The 12459-nt window shown below is 42.1% G+C and overlaps 1 protein-coding gene across 1 annotated transcript in view; it reads left to right on the forward strand.

The window, feature by feature from the left end:
• Window positions 1–12459, forward strand: part of stau2 (staufen double-stranded RNA binding protein 2) — a 127556-nt gene that overhangs the window by 51599 nt on the left and 63498 nt on the right. Inside the window, exons 11-12 of the mRNA XM_050057025.1 lie at window positions 1522–1650; window positions 5845–5902. Of these exons, the coding sequence (XP_049912982.1) occupies window positions 1522–1650; window positions 5845–5902 (187 nt within the window). The remainder of the gene's footprint in view (window positions 1–1521; window positions 1651–5844; window positions 5903–12459) is intronic.

Consider the following 12459-nt stretch of genomic DNA (forward strand, 5'->3'; position numbering starts at 1 on the left):
GAATGACACTTAATGACAGCAGTCATAAACGTTTATGACATGTACATAATGTTCATGACAGGTTCATGACCGTGTCATGTCATAGTTATGACAGTGTCATGTCACCCTTATGTAGATACCTTCAAGTCAAGTGTTACCAGTCAAGACAATCATAGCGTCATCTTACACCTCTCCACACAACCTACAAATCAGTCAAGTACCCTAGAGCATCAAACAGTGAGTAAAACTAAAGACAGTGAGTTCATCATATCTCCCATTATGGCGTCTGTGGGTGGCTATTTTTAAACTTAATTGGAAGCTGCAGTAACCATCTTTTCCATCTATCAAACTCTCCCAAGATTGTCAACATTGCAGGGAAGGTGATTGGCAAGTCACAGAAACACCCCTGCAGTATATTTGTCTGTGCTGTATGTGGGAAAGCCACACATGTAATCGCAGATAGCTCACATCCTTTACGCTTGTTTTTTTTTTGTTGCTCTCTGTAATACAGAAAAACGCTGTATACATCCAATGTAGTATTATTGTTATTATCTCATTGTACAAAGTGTCCACAACTGTCAGTGTACAGCAGCAGTAATAGCAGTTATTTTATGAAACCTGTACAGAAGGTTCTGGCAGCATGCTAGTCAACGAGCCAATTAATCACCATGGCAACCTCAGACCAGACAGACTCAGAAAATATAATACAGCAGACACTCTCCCCAGTTGATAAGTATGAAAGGACTTTGACCAAAACTGAATTTAAAACCAGTAACTGCAGTGGAAACATAAAAAAAGCATTGTATATTTTACTTACTGTATCTAACCTGTGAAAAGGCAACAACAGAGTGTTTTCTTATCCAGTAGGGGTCAGATGAGCAAGGACGTCAGCTAAGTAGGTGGCCTGAGACATGTTAGCGTACTGCTGCTGAAAGTATGTGGCTTTACGCAGCCTCATTTAAATCTCAAGATGCATTGAGGACACAGCGGTTGCATTCACACCTCTATTTAGAGCTGTCCACTTTTAATCCGATCACCCAGGATGCATGTTAACACCAGGCGTAAACAGGGCCTTAGCCAGCATGTCAGACCACTTTGAGTAAATGCGCTGAGGCCTGGCTGTTCACAGGCTTTGGCTCCCAGAATGTTATTTGTACAGTGTAATTGTCTGTTTGCATAACATAACGACGTCTGATATTCTCTTGGAAATTTCTCTGCTTACATTCTGTGCCGACAGATTTAATGTTTTGGGATCACTGAAAAACAAACACTTCACTTGGAGCATTTTTGTGTGATGTGAATCACACAGCTGACTCGGCCCAGTGAGCGAAGCAAAGTGTTCTGGGCCGAGAGTGAATGAAAGTGTGACAGGAAGAGGAAAGTCGTGAGAAAAGCACATTTCATGCTGTTTTTTTTTTGCCAAGTCATTTAGGGATTCATTATTACAGGATGTATCTGGACAGCCATAATGTTCAATTGTGTATCTTACGATACTGTCGTGGTAGGTGTCTTTATGTCATGACTATATATACCTGTTTGCAGGTGAAGGTGAACAGCGAGGTCGCCACAGGAACAGGACCCAACAAGAAGGTGGCCAAGCGGAATGCAGCCGAGGCAATGCTCCTGCAGCTGGGATACAAGGCCTCCACAGTCCCTCAGAACCCCACCGAGGTACAAACTTCACTTCTCTTGCTCACACTAACATGTCTAGCGGTGTTTGAGTATGCAGTATGCCGGCCAGTGATTTATTTTGGTGCCTGATTACTGTAAGCGTAGGCAGTTTCTCACAAGTTTTATTGAACAATTTGTATGTACAGTATGGTGTCACAGTGCTACTTAGGAAAAACTGTTTAAGGGCTCTGTTGGCGCATAATGTAAAATGCATGGCTCTAGTGCATTTAAGATGTGTCCAACTTCACTTTTGCTAGTTAAATGGCACATAATCTGGGTGCAAAGTAAGACACAAGGGGCAAAGGCGTTGTGTTGTGGGCGTAACATGAATTTAAGCAATTAGTGTCATGTCCCATTGCCTTTAAATAGCAGGAAAATACAGCGTAATTGATCAGGTTTTTGTTGGTCAATGGCACAATCGCTTACTTCTGCCTCAAAATAGTAATCCAGGTGGAGGGTTATGCACAGTCAAAAAACTTGAACAGGTGCAGGCTCAAAAAATTAAATTAAGGCAAGGGGCAGCATGGTGGTGCAGTGGTTAGCATTGTCGCCTCACAGGTGACTCTAAATTGTCCGTAGGTGTGAATGTGAGTGTGAATGGTTGTCTGTCTCTATGTGTCAGCCCTGTGATAGTCAGGAGACCTGTCCAGGGTGTACCCCGCCTCTCACCCAATGTCAGCTGGGCTCCAGACCTCCCGCAACCCCTAATTAGTTAGTAGTTAGCAGTTACAGACCAGAAATGAATGACGGAATGAATAAGGCATGAATCAGACAAGAGATTCACACACTGTATTAAAAGCTTCTAGCATTTCGGTCCTCGTCAGGCATCATCAAATTGACAGTGCTAAGCTTTGAACACAGTGTGCAGATCTCTTGTCTCATTCAAAATAACAGTCCACCTGACCACACCTCATTTAAAGACCATAACACCCATGGACGCACAGATGATGGATGCTAGCCGTGAAATGATGGCTGTGTCACTCTGAAACTAGTAAAACTGTGATAAACACTATCAATATTTCCTGGAGCTCAGTTTGACATCTTCAAATAGTTAGTCTGAATGTTTTCATTCTATAATAATATAAACCAAGCAGCTCTTCACATTTAAAACACAGGAACTAGTAGATAATTAGTATTCTTGCTTGATTAAACATTCAGCTATTAATTGATTATTATAGTTGTCTCGTGGATTTTCTGCTTATCAACTAATCAATTAATCATCTCATTGTTTGAGCTCCAGAAAGGAAAAATTCCCAGCTGAAACAATTAATTGATTAACAACTGGTGCTGATTACACCTCTGGGGTATTTTAAAAATTAATTTGTGTTGGATTATATTTCACAAATGAGATTTACAAATTACACATTCATCGAAAAAGTCCACGGTAAAAATATATAAATGTGAAACACATATCCACAGTTATAGAGTGAACACACTGTCTTTTTAACATTTGAAGCTTCTCTTGAGGTTTTTGAATGAAGCTTTGAATGTCTCATATTTTATGCCGTCATCAGCCTTAATGAAAACTAATCAAATCAAACAAAAACCTCAATTTGAATAAAGGTGATTCATCAGTTTAAATGAGTCAGTTTTTAAAAAAAAATTGAATTAACTTTCTCTAATGAGTGCTGTTACATTGCTGGCGGCACAGTGATGCAGCGATTAGCACTGTCGCCTCACAGCCAGAGGGGTGGGGGATTCGAACACGGGGTGGAGGAGCCCTTCTGTGTGGAGTTAGCATGTTACTCCGGTTTCCTCCCACAGTCCAAAGACATGCAGGTTAATTGGTGACGCTAAATTGTCCGTAGGTGTGAATGTGAGTGTGAATGGTTGTCTGTCTCTATGTGTCAGCCCTGTGATAGTCTGGTGACCTGTCCAGGGTGTACCCCACCTCTCCCCCAATGTCAGCTGGGATAGGCTCCAGCTCCCCGCTCAACTGCCCTGTTAATACAGGTGTGTGCCTCCCTTTGTGTGCAGCAAGCGGGAGAGCATTTTAAAGAAGAGAGAGAGGATTTTAAAATGCTCTGGAGGTATTGGAAATGTTCGGATCACATGAGTCTGAAACTTCAAACTCTTTTGCAGCCACCACTGAAAATCTACTTCTACAAATAGTTTACTACTGTTAATATTAGTTTGGCCTGATCGTTATCTGCAATAAATACTGGGTTTCAGGGCGCCCACTAGCTCAGTGGGTAGAACGGGGGCCTCATGTGCAAAGACAGCATCCTTGCCGCAACGGCCGCAGGTTCGATTCCAACCCACAGCCATTTGCTGCATGGTGTCCCCCCTCTGTCCCGCTTTCATGCTTCAAACTGTCCTGTCATTAAAGGAAAAAAGCCTGCAAAAAAATCTTTAAAAGAAAAAGAAATAATGAGTTTAAACAGAATGATTTAAAAGAAAAAGAAATAATGAGTTTAAACAGAATGAACTGAATGAATGAACAGAACTATTCAGTACGGCCTTAGTAACTTCTGTAGGTCACTCAAGGTAATATAATTTGAACACCATGTAAACTGTTTTCACGTGTTTCTCAGAAAGTGCCTTTCCTTCAAATGCAGAGCCACATACATACACACACACATAGACAGATGTACATAGAACATCTTGCAATTAGTATCCCATCCACACTAGCAGCAGGTCTGCAGGGATGGCGATGTTCGTCACTGTGTATCTGCTCGGCTATATGCTGAAGGATTACATAAAGAAGCTCTCTTGTTAGTCTACGTGCTATCTCATCTGTAGCACTGTGCAGACTTCAAAAAGTCCTCATACTCAGATTTATCACGAGTCCCACTGTAGCTGACATGGTCAACCTATTATGTAACCCGCTCAGCTCCCCTGAACCGAACATGTTTTGCAAGCAACCATTGATCACCATCATCTTTATGCACCTCGTTGGTTTTCAAGCTCATGGGAGCAGATTAAGATAGAGATGATGTTACATAACCGGGCTCACAGTAAATGTTCATCGTTCTCCAGGCAGCTCATTAGTTAGATATGTGCCGCTGCATATATCTTTGTCAGACAGCCATACCATACAGCTAAAGGATGACACTTGCTCTTATCAGAATGCCCGTGAGGTTGACTTGTTTTCTCCAAAGAAACCACAACCTAGTTTGCAGCCTGTACTTCCCTTCGCCTTCGCCTTCATCCTTATATGAAACAGACAGGCTCTGATCATTTTCAGTTTGGTCTTTCATGTGGTTACCTTTGACAGATTTCTAAAGCTCCAGCACATTAATCTTTGAAAGCGTTGAACCGTCTGCACCGTAAAAATGCTTTCATTGTCTCGACAAGGAAATGTCAGATGTTTCACACGAGTTACTGACCTTCAGTTTGTATCATTGCATGATACATGTGTTAGCCTTATAACTGTGTTTTGATGTCTAAGGTTTCAACTAAATGAAAAGCTGCTGAACTGGAAAATAAGCAGTACACTGAGTCTCACTGTTAAAACTAAATGCTGGCAAGAGGTGAGACCTTTCTGGTTACACTCAAGGCAGAATATTTAGACAGAATGGAGTTAGTGGCTGATGCATTGCTTTGCATCGGCCTGGCAACTCTGAAAACATCTCTTTAAAAATTAGCTGGACGGCCTACTTCCCATTAGATCCTCAGACAACCCTGAGCTCTATGAAACGATCAAACAGTGTTTGCCCAGCTCCTGTTTTGTAGGATAGGTTGTCTCTCTTCAGATCTCTCTCTTTCTATCCCTTGCTTCTCCCTCTTTTGAGAGCTCTGTTGCACTACATTCCCACAGTGGGATTGTGGGTGATCTGTGCAAAAGTGTGAAGAAACCGTTTGGGGTGTTAAAAGGGGGGGTGCATTTGTTTACAGCCATGTCATCTCCTCAGCTGTTAGACACACATCAAAAATTATTTGTTTTTCTGTTTCGCAAACGTGTGTTTTGGGTCTGTGTGTGTTCGTGCAGGGAGACGCGCATACCGCAGCAGAAGTAACACACTGAATAGGAGCCCTTTTTCTGAGTTACTAAACACTGACAACCCCCCTAATTAAGTAGCTGGCCTAGACAGACACTAGGCTCCTTAAGCATCCCCTCCAGTGAGCGCTCGTCTCTTTGTGGCCCAAACAGTAGGAAGGAACTCGTCTGACATGCGTGAAAGAAGCTGTCTGTTCAAGAATCTACATCTCTCTTACCTCCCCCCTTCTCTCCTTCTCTCCGCATCACTACAGATGGACAACAAAGGCTGGAATGGACAAAAGGCGTCATTTACCGAAGCAACGAGTAACAGTGAGTATCTGCACGTCTCCCTGTGTCTCTATCCATTTCCTTCTCCTCCTCCTCTCCGGCTCTCCATCGCTCCCTCCATCTCGCAGGTGGTTTTAGCTGCCGAGATGGCCCGGCGTTTAATCTCTGTGACTGGTCAATGGGCTTCTGACTGTCAGCTTAATCGGCCGTGCGTCCTCGTGGGGAGCCTGCGAATTCAGGCTCATTCACACAGGCTTACAGGGCCGGCACACTGAGGCCCTCCGGGGAGTCCCCCCACTGCCTTCCTGTGCAAAAAAACGTAGCCTTTCACTCAGGATTAACACACAAGCATGCTGGCGCACAGATGCACACACACACACACACACACACACACACACACACACACACACACACACATACACAACACGTAGCCATAATCCTACACAAGGAGGCACAAAACAGTGAAGCAGAATATATGATATGGTATGATATGTGGATGTATATGAAGCATGATACATCTCACTTAGCTGTGTGTCTCTTTCACATACCAGCTGTAGACCAAATGACCTCATGACAAAGCACTGGAACTTTGAAGCAACCTTTTCCCACCAAAATTAGTGCGTACATTTGGGTTTCTTACATGCAGAAAACCCTGTTAGAGACAGCCAATGAACTCCTTTCCCATTGCCAGTTGATGATGTGCCACTCTTTTTGTTGTTGTGCTGTGTCACATTCTGCGGCACAAACACGCCAGATAACAGGTTAGTAAACAGTGGAAAGCAGCATGGAGGACAGTGAAAATGTCACGTTGGTTACCTCTTTTTTATATCTGTGACTTATTCAGTCTGTCTTTCAAACTAATCCAACTGGACTAATTTGGAACAATGTTAGATCTCTGCTTGGAGGAACACAGACGGATTTTGTGTCTTAGATGACAAAGAGTCACAGAAGATATAGACGGTTGCACTAGAAATCCATCACTGCCGATAGGAGCTGGAGTGGATAAATACCCCATGACTACAGCACAGTCATTTGTCCAGAGACTGAATGCAGATTGTAACCTTTCCCATTAAAGACAAAAGCCAGATGTTTTTGTCCAGTGGGAAAGAGGCTTAAATTGTCATTACAAAGAAGCTACAAAGGAAGCTCATATTAATAATGATGTAGTGTATAGTAGTGATGCACCATAGTATCAGCACGTCATCAGCATCAGCCAATGTTGGCTGTGAAATGAAATATCCGAATCCACCAACATGCTGATAATATCAGCACATCATCTGTGTTGGCCTATATCGGCTTGAAAATGAACTATAAGAATTGGCCATCATGCTTTTTCTTAATTATATATTACGCATGTATTTTTTAATTAAACAGCACCCAGTCTGTGAGCTGGAAATAAAAATTTCAATAATCAATAAATATGAACTCAGATTTCTTCCTGTGAAGCTGACGTGACAACTATTGTGGTGTTAGTCTCTATATACAGACTCTATATTTAGTGAATGTAGAGTCTGTAGGCAAACCCCGGAGATCTTGCCTCCAGAAGAAGAGCGGAAGAGCCCTGGTTTCTGGTGCTAGGCTGTTTGTAGTCCGCGTGATATTGACCAATCACGTTTGAGCTGGCTGCAGTTGTTGCCAGGTTAAACGCTCCGTGTGGTGAACTAACAAGCCGGAACATAATTGTCGTCACTGCAAACTCTGAATCCATCGCAATGGTTCAGAATATTTACTTATATATAAACGGAAGTTGGAAACGGAAATTCGCCTCCTCCGCCCAAATCAAACCGGAATGCTAAAAAATTGGGGGTCTGCCCCCAGAGGCTGTATCGCTGTCTGCCGCAAGTCAGACGCCGAATACAGCCGATGGGTTCCGAGAATGTTGTGGTTCAGTAAATGTCTGCTGTCAGTCAGCCTGGTGAAGGCAGTTTGGCCAGCTGCTGTGCTTTCAGCTCCAAAGGAGCTGCTGCTGCCAGACAGCTGCCACTGTGTACAGAGACGCCGAATGCAGGTCGACGATAGTTGTATGTTTTTGCACTCTCTTTTTAATCTTTCTGTATCTATTACATTTATTTATATAATGGGAAAATGGCAAAAATAACAAAATGATTGGCTGAGATTCCTGTGAACCACGGACAGCACTGTTTCTCAGGTGCAGGGGCTGCAGGTGCGTGTGTAGGACACAAGCATGCTGTCCTTAGTACTGAACATCGCTGAGAAGATTGATAGCCTGCCTGCTTCGGGTAGTAGTAAACAAAAATTTCGACCAAAATTCCTTTTTATCCCCACTAGAGTAATTTATAGGGAGGAAGTGAAACAACAGGGGAGTGGGATACGTTTAAAAGTAAAATTCGTTTTTCATCTGATTTTTGGGTGTGCCAGCCTCCTCTTTGGGTGGTGCGGGCACACCTGTGGCTAAGCGTGTTCAATCAGTCAGATGTCAGGTAGAAAACAGCATCTGGACAGCACAGGAAAACAAACAAATAGACAGAATGGCAGGACAGTAAAACAAAACATGCAGTACGATATGTGGTGATGGTGATGCTGTAGTGTTTACAAAGATTGAATTAAAATACATCAATTAAGATTATTTGATGTTAATTATTTCATGTAATTTTTCTAGTCCTGATCGCCAGTGTTTTCTCTTTGTGTGAGGGAGCTACGTAACATCCTGTTGTAAATTCTGTTGCGGAGGACAGCAAAAAGTTGAAATATTTTGATTGGCACTGCAGTCTACCATTACTGTTGCCAGTATTAACTGCCAGCGTCACCTAATTTTACCGTCCTGCTCTTGTCCACTAAAATGAAATCCAGTTTACTGTCTCCCTGATTCCATGTAAACGCAGCATAAGATGATCAACATGGTTTACATTATACCTACTGAACATTAAATGTTGGCATTGTTATTGTGAGCATGTTAGCATGCTGATGTTAGCATGTGGCTCATAGCACCGCTGTACCGAAGTCCTATAAAGTTGCTTGCATGGCTGTTGTCTCACGGTGCATGAAATAGGCCCCTTTTAGAGCAGACGAATGCTGCTGCAGGTTTATTGCTGCTGTATCACGAGATTCCTCTTTGCTGCTGTAAGCTGACCATAACCTGTTTATTTATCTGCATGTAAACATCCAGCTCTGTCCATCTGTTTCTGTCAGAGATGAAACCAGATATGAAACAAATACAGAGACATGGGGAACACAGCCTCCTTAGTCATCAGAATTCTTCCAGTACATTTTTAAGTGTAACAAAAATAAAAAATAGCTTCATGACAGGATTTATGTATGAATTTATATGGGAATGTGGTGGCCTGAAGGGACCTTTTATTTATAGAGAGGGGAGTAGGACTCAAGGACTCTTCCGTGAAAAGCGTAAGGATGCAATTTTGTAGGAAACAGCTGGTGTACATCAGCTGTATCTGTTAAGCTGGCTGTCTTGTAATCAAAATAAAAACAATGAAATAGCCTTCCTCTCACTAACCCTGTTTCAGGACTTCACATTCTATTTTAAGATGTTTTTCTGGTCTCTGCAGTCTGGCAGTGGTGTTATTTTTCCATTTATTCCACATGGTGTGGCAGTAAAGTAAGTTAATATGTATTACAGGTGTAATAAGTTATGCAGGGAATTCGTCGTCATGTGTTGCTGAAGCAGATCAACGTGCATTGTAATTCGTGAGCTTGATTTGTTGTGATGTCCCAGCTTGATAAAAGGACACACGGCAAGCAGTTTCTCTCTGGATGCCAGCAAAGTAAATGTCAGCAGCTTTAGAAAGAGCAGCTTAGGGGACAAATGAACAGTGTGTGAGATGTGGAGCAGCAGAGTGGAAAACAAACAGATAGCCTTATTAGATTCGAATGTGCTGTCGTCACTTGGGTGTAATGGAGGCTCTTGGCAGCGCTGCAGTGCTCGGACATGGGGTATCCAGCTTCAGTCTAGAGAGGAGAGTGAATGTGATGTTTCTGCTTTCTCATGTTGAAAAATACAAAGCAGATTGGTAAGAATTTTGTGTTTGCCCATTGCTGGTCCAGAGTGGATATACAGAATCCAGATGAGAACTGAGCTCCTGCCACAACTTTTATAGCACTCATATGTGTGATTTAGTCCAATCCTCTGAAAGATATATCATCTAAATTATGTTTATAGATAAATGGTTGTTCTCTTGGATAAACTATTTTGGTGGTTGTGGTTTCTATGGTAGCCCAAGCTCCAGGAATTGCCCAATACCTCCAGAGCAGAGCCCCGTGGGAAACAAAGTCTCCCTTATTTGGTGATTATTCCTATTGTTGGCTTGGAGCGTGTCTTTGGTCCCGTTCCATTCCCACTCATAGTTTATCTCACACTCAGCATGAGGCGTAACTATCTGCTAATTACCTCTTTAAAGTTGCCTAAACCACACAACACTCACACGACGCTAATGTCTGAATAATGTTTATTGCATAAACACCATTTACAACTCATTCAAACAGATACAGCTGGTCTCAGTTTTCTCTGTGTGTGTGCGTCTATGATTGCTGAATGGAAGATGTTTCTGGTTTGTCCGATGTTTTGATTCACTATGCAGTTTATTGAATAGAAGTGGGAATAACTAAATAAAGTCTGCAGAATTGCAGCGTACTCAGTAAAAATAAGCTCTGGCATCAGAATGATTGTAACATGTTTTATATGATAAACAGTGATAATTTGTTATTTGTGCTGAAGTGTGGCGTTTAGAGAAAACAAAGTGCGGAGACTTGTTTGTCAGCTCTTGACAAACTTTACAAGTGTTTAAATTACAGAAGCTGTTTTACAGCTAAGTTCCTTTTTACTAATAAATAACATTTTACAGAGATTTTAACGTTCAAGTTAAAACAGCTGGCCGTCTTGTTTGTGCTGACCTCAAGTGCTGCAGTAGTTTACATTGTAGGGCAACAAAATACATTGTTTGTTATATCGTCGTCACGATGTTAACTTGCGCAATTAATACATTGCGGGAGACTGCAGTATTGCACTTTAAGTAGTAGTATAGTAACAACGTATTAAATTGAATTCTGTGTGCTCTTTTGTCTGATAAGCGCCATGCTGTAAACTCTATGGCCAATCAGAGAGAGCCCTCATTATTAAACATCATCTGATTGGTCAGAAACTGCATACATGTATGTGAGGTATGAGGAGTATTTAAATAGTGCTGTTGTACTACTTTGCATGGTTAAAAGAGGACAGTGTGATAAGATGAAAGTGTGAATGCCAGAGAGGAACTGGTGCCTAAAACTGATATGTCATCAGCCGTCTGAGTCAAGAACTGAGAACACTCTAATATTTCTTTTTTGATCGCAAGTAATACTGATATCGCAATTTTAAACAACAGTATCCCATATCGCATGTTTTCCTCGTGTGTGTTGGTACACTGTGACATCACTGAGTGCCTTTACATGCACAAAATATTTCGGTTTTTCGCCAATTTTTCTGAAAAAGACATTATTCTTAGTACAGTGTTTACATGGCTAATGAAAAAGAATATTCCCGTAATATTCCTGTTAACATGCAGCCGTGCAAACTCCAATTAACGTGCTCTAACATGTCGTTTATCACATCAAAATATACAAAATTAGAACAGCTGGAGCAGCTTGCCATCTTGCTGTTTTGCTGTGGTGGACTTGTTGGACTGTGCAAACACAGCCTCCCTCTTTCATTCCTTCAGCTACCTTCTTGAAAATGTCAGCGTTGTGATATTTGCACATATCCAAAAACCTGTTGAAATCAAAGTCTTTCATAATGTTTAAAAGCTGGTGTGTCTCTCCTTCCTGCCAGAAATGCAGGCTTTTCTTTTAGACATGCATCTCTACTCCTGTCTTGTAAACTGTTAGCGAGCTGGATCGTGTACAACATATCCAAGAGGCAGTGTATCGCAAACCTCAGCTGAGACGCAAATTCCGAATGTGCTGTATAGCTGGCCAAATAATGCTATCAAAACTCAAACAATGCCAGCATATCCCACATGTCTTAATCAGAAAACGATAAATTCGGAAAAGGCCTAATTCCGAATATTTTAACAGAATATGCTGTTAATGTGACCCGCAACAATTCATTCATTCATTTTCCGTAACCACTTATCCTGTTGGGGGTCGCAGGTCTGCTGGAGCCTATCCCAGCTGACATTGGGCGAGAGGCGGGGTACACCCTGGACAGGTCACCAGACTATCACAGGGCTGACACATAGGGGCCGTTTATATGACAACGATTTCAGTAAAAACGGAAAAGTCTGTCCTTTGCGTTTTAAAAAACTTCTGCGTTTATATGACAACGTTATTGAAACAAAGCTCCAACGTCGTGATTACAAACCAAAACAAAGAAGACACAATGGTGAAAGCATGCACAGATAACTTTATCTGGATGGATGACGAGGTGGAGTTGCTACAGTAACAGATCTACACTTCACTTCAAATCAACAGGGTGAGCAGCGCAAACAGAGCTCGGCATTGTTGTTGTGACTGTCGGCATGCCTAGTGACTGGAACCATAATGCGCATGTGCGAAAAGTCCGTTTTCAGAGGAACTGCATATTGCAAGTTTACATGACAACGGAGACGCTGCCGTTTCCAAAACGTTGCACTCTGGAACCCGTTTTCAAA

This window comes from Epinephelus moara, chromosome 11 (assembly GCF_006386435.1).
Source record: "Epinephelus moara isolate mb chromosome 11, YSFRI_EMoa_1.0, whole genome shotgun sequence".
Taxonomy (NCBI): domain Eukaryota; kingdom Metazoa; phylum Chordata; class Actinopteri; order Perciformes; family Serranidae; genus Epinephelus; species Epinephelus moara.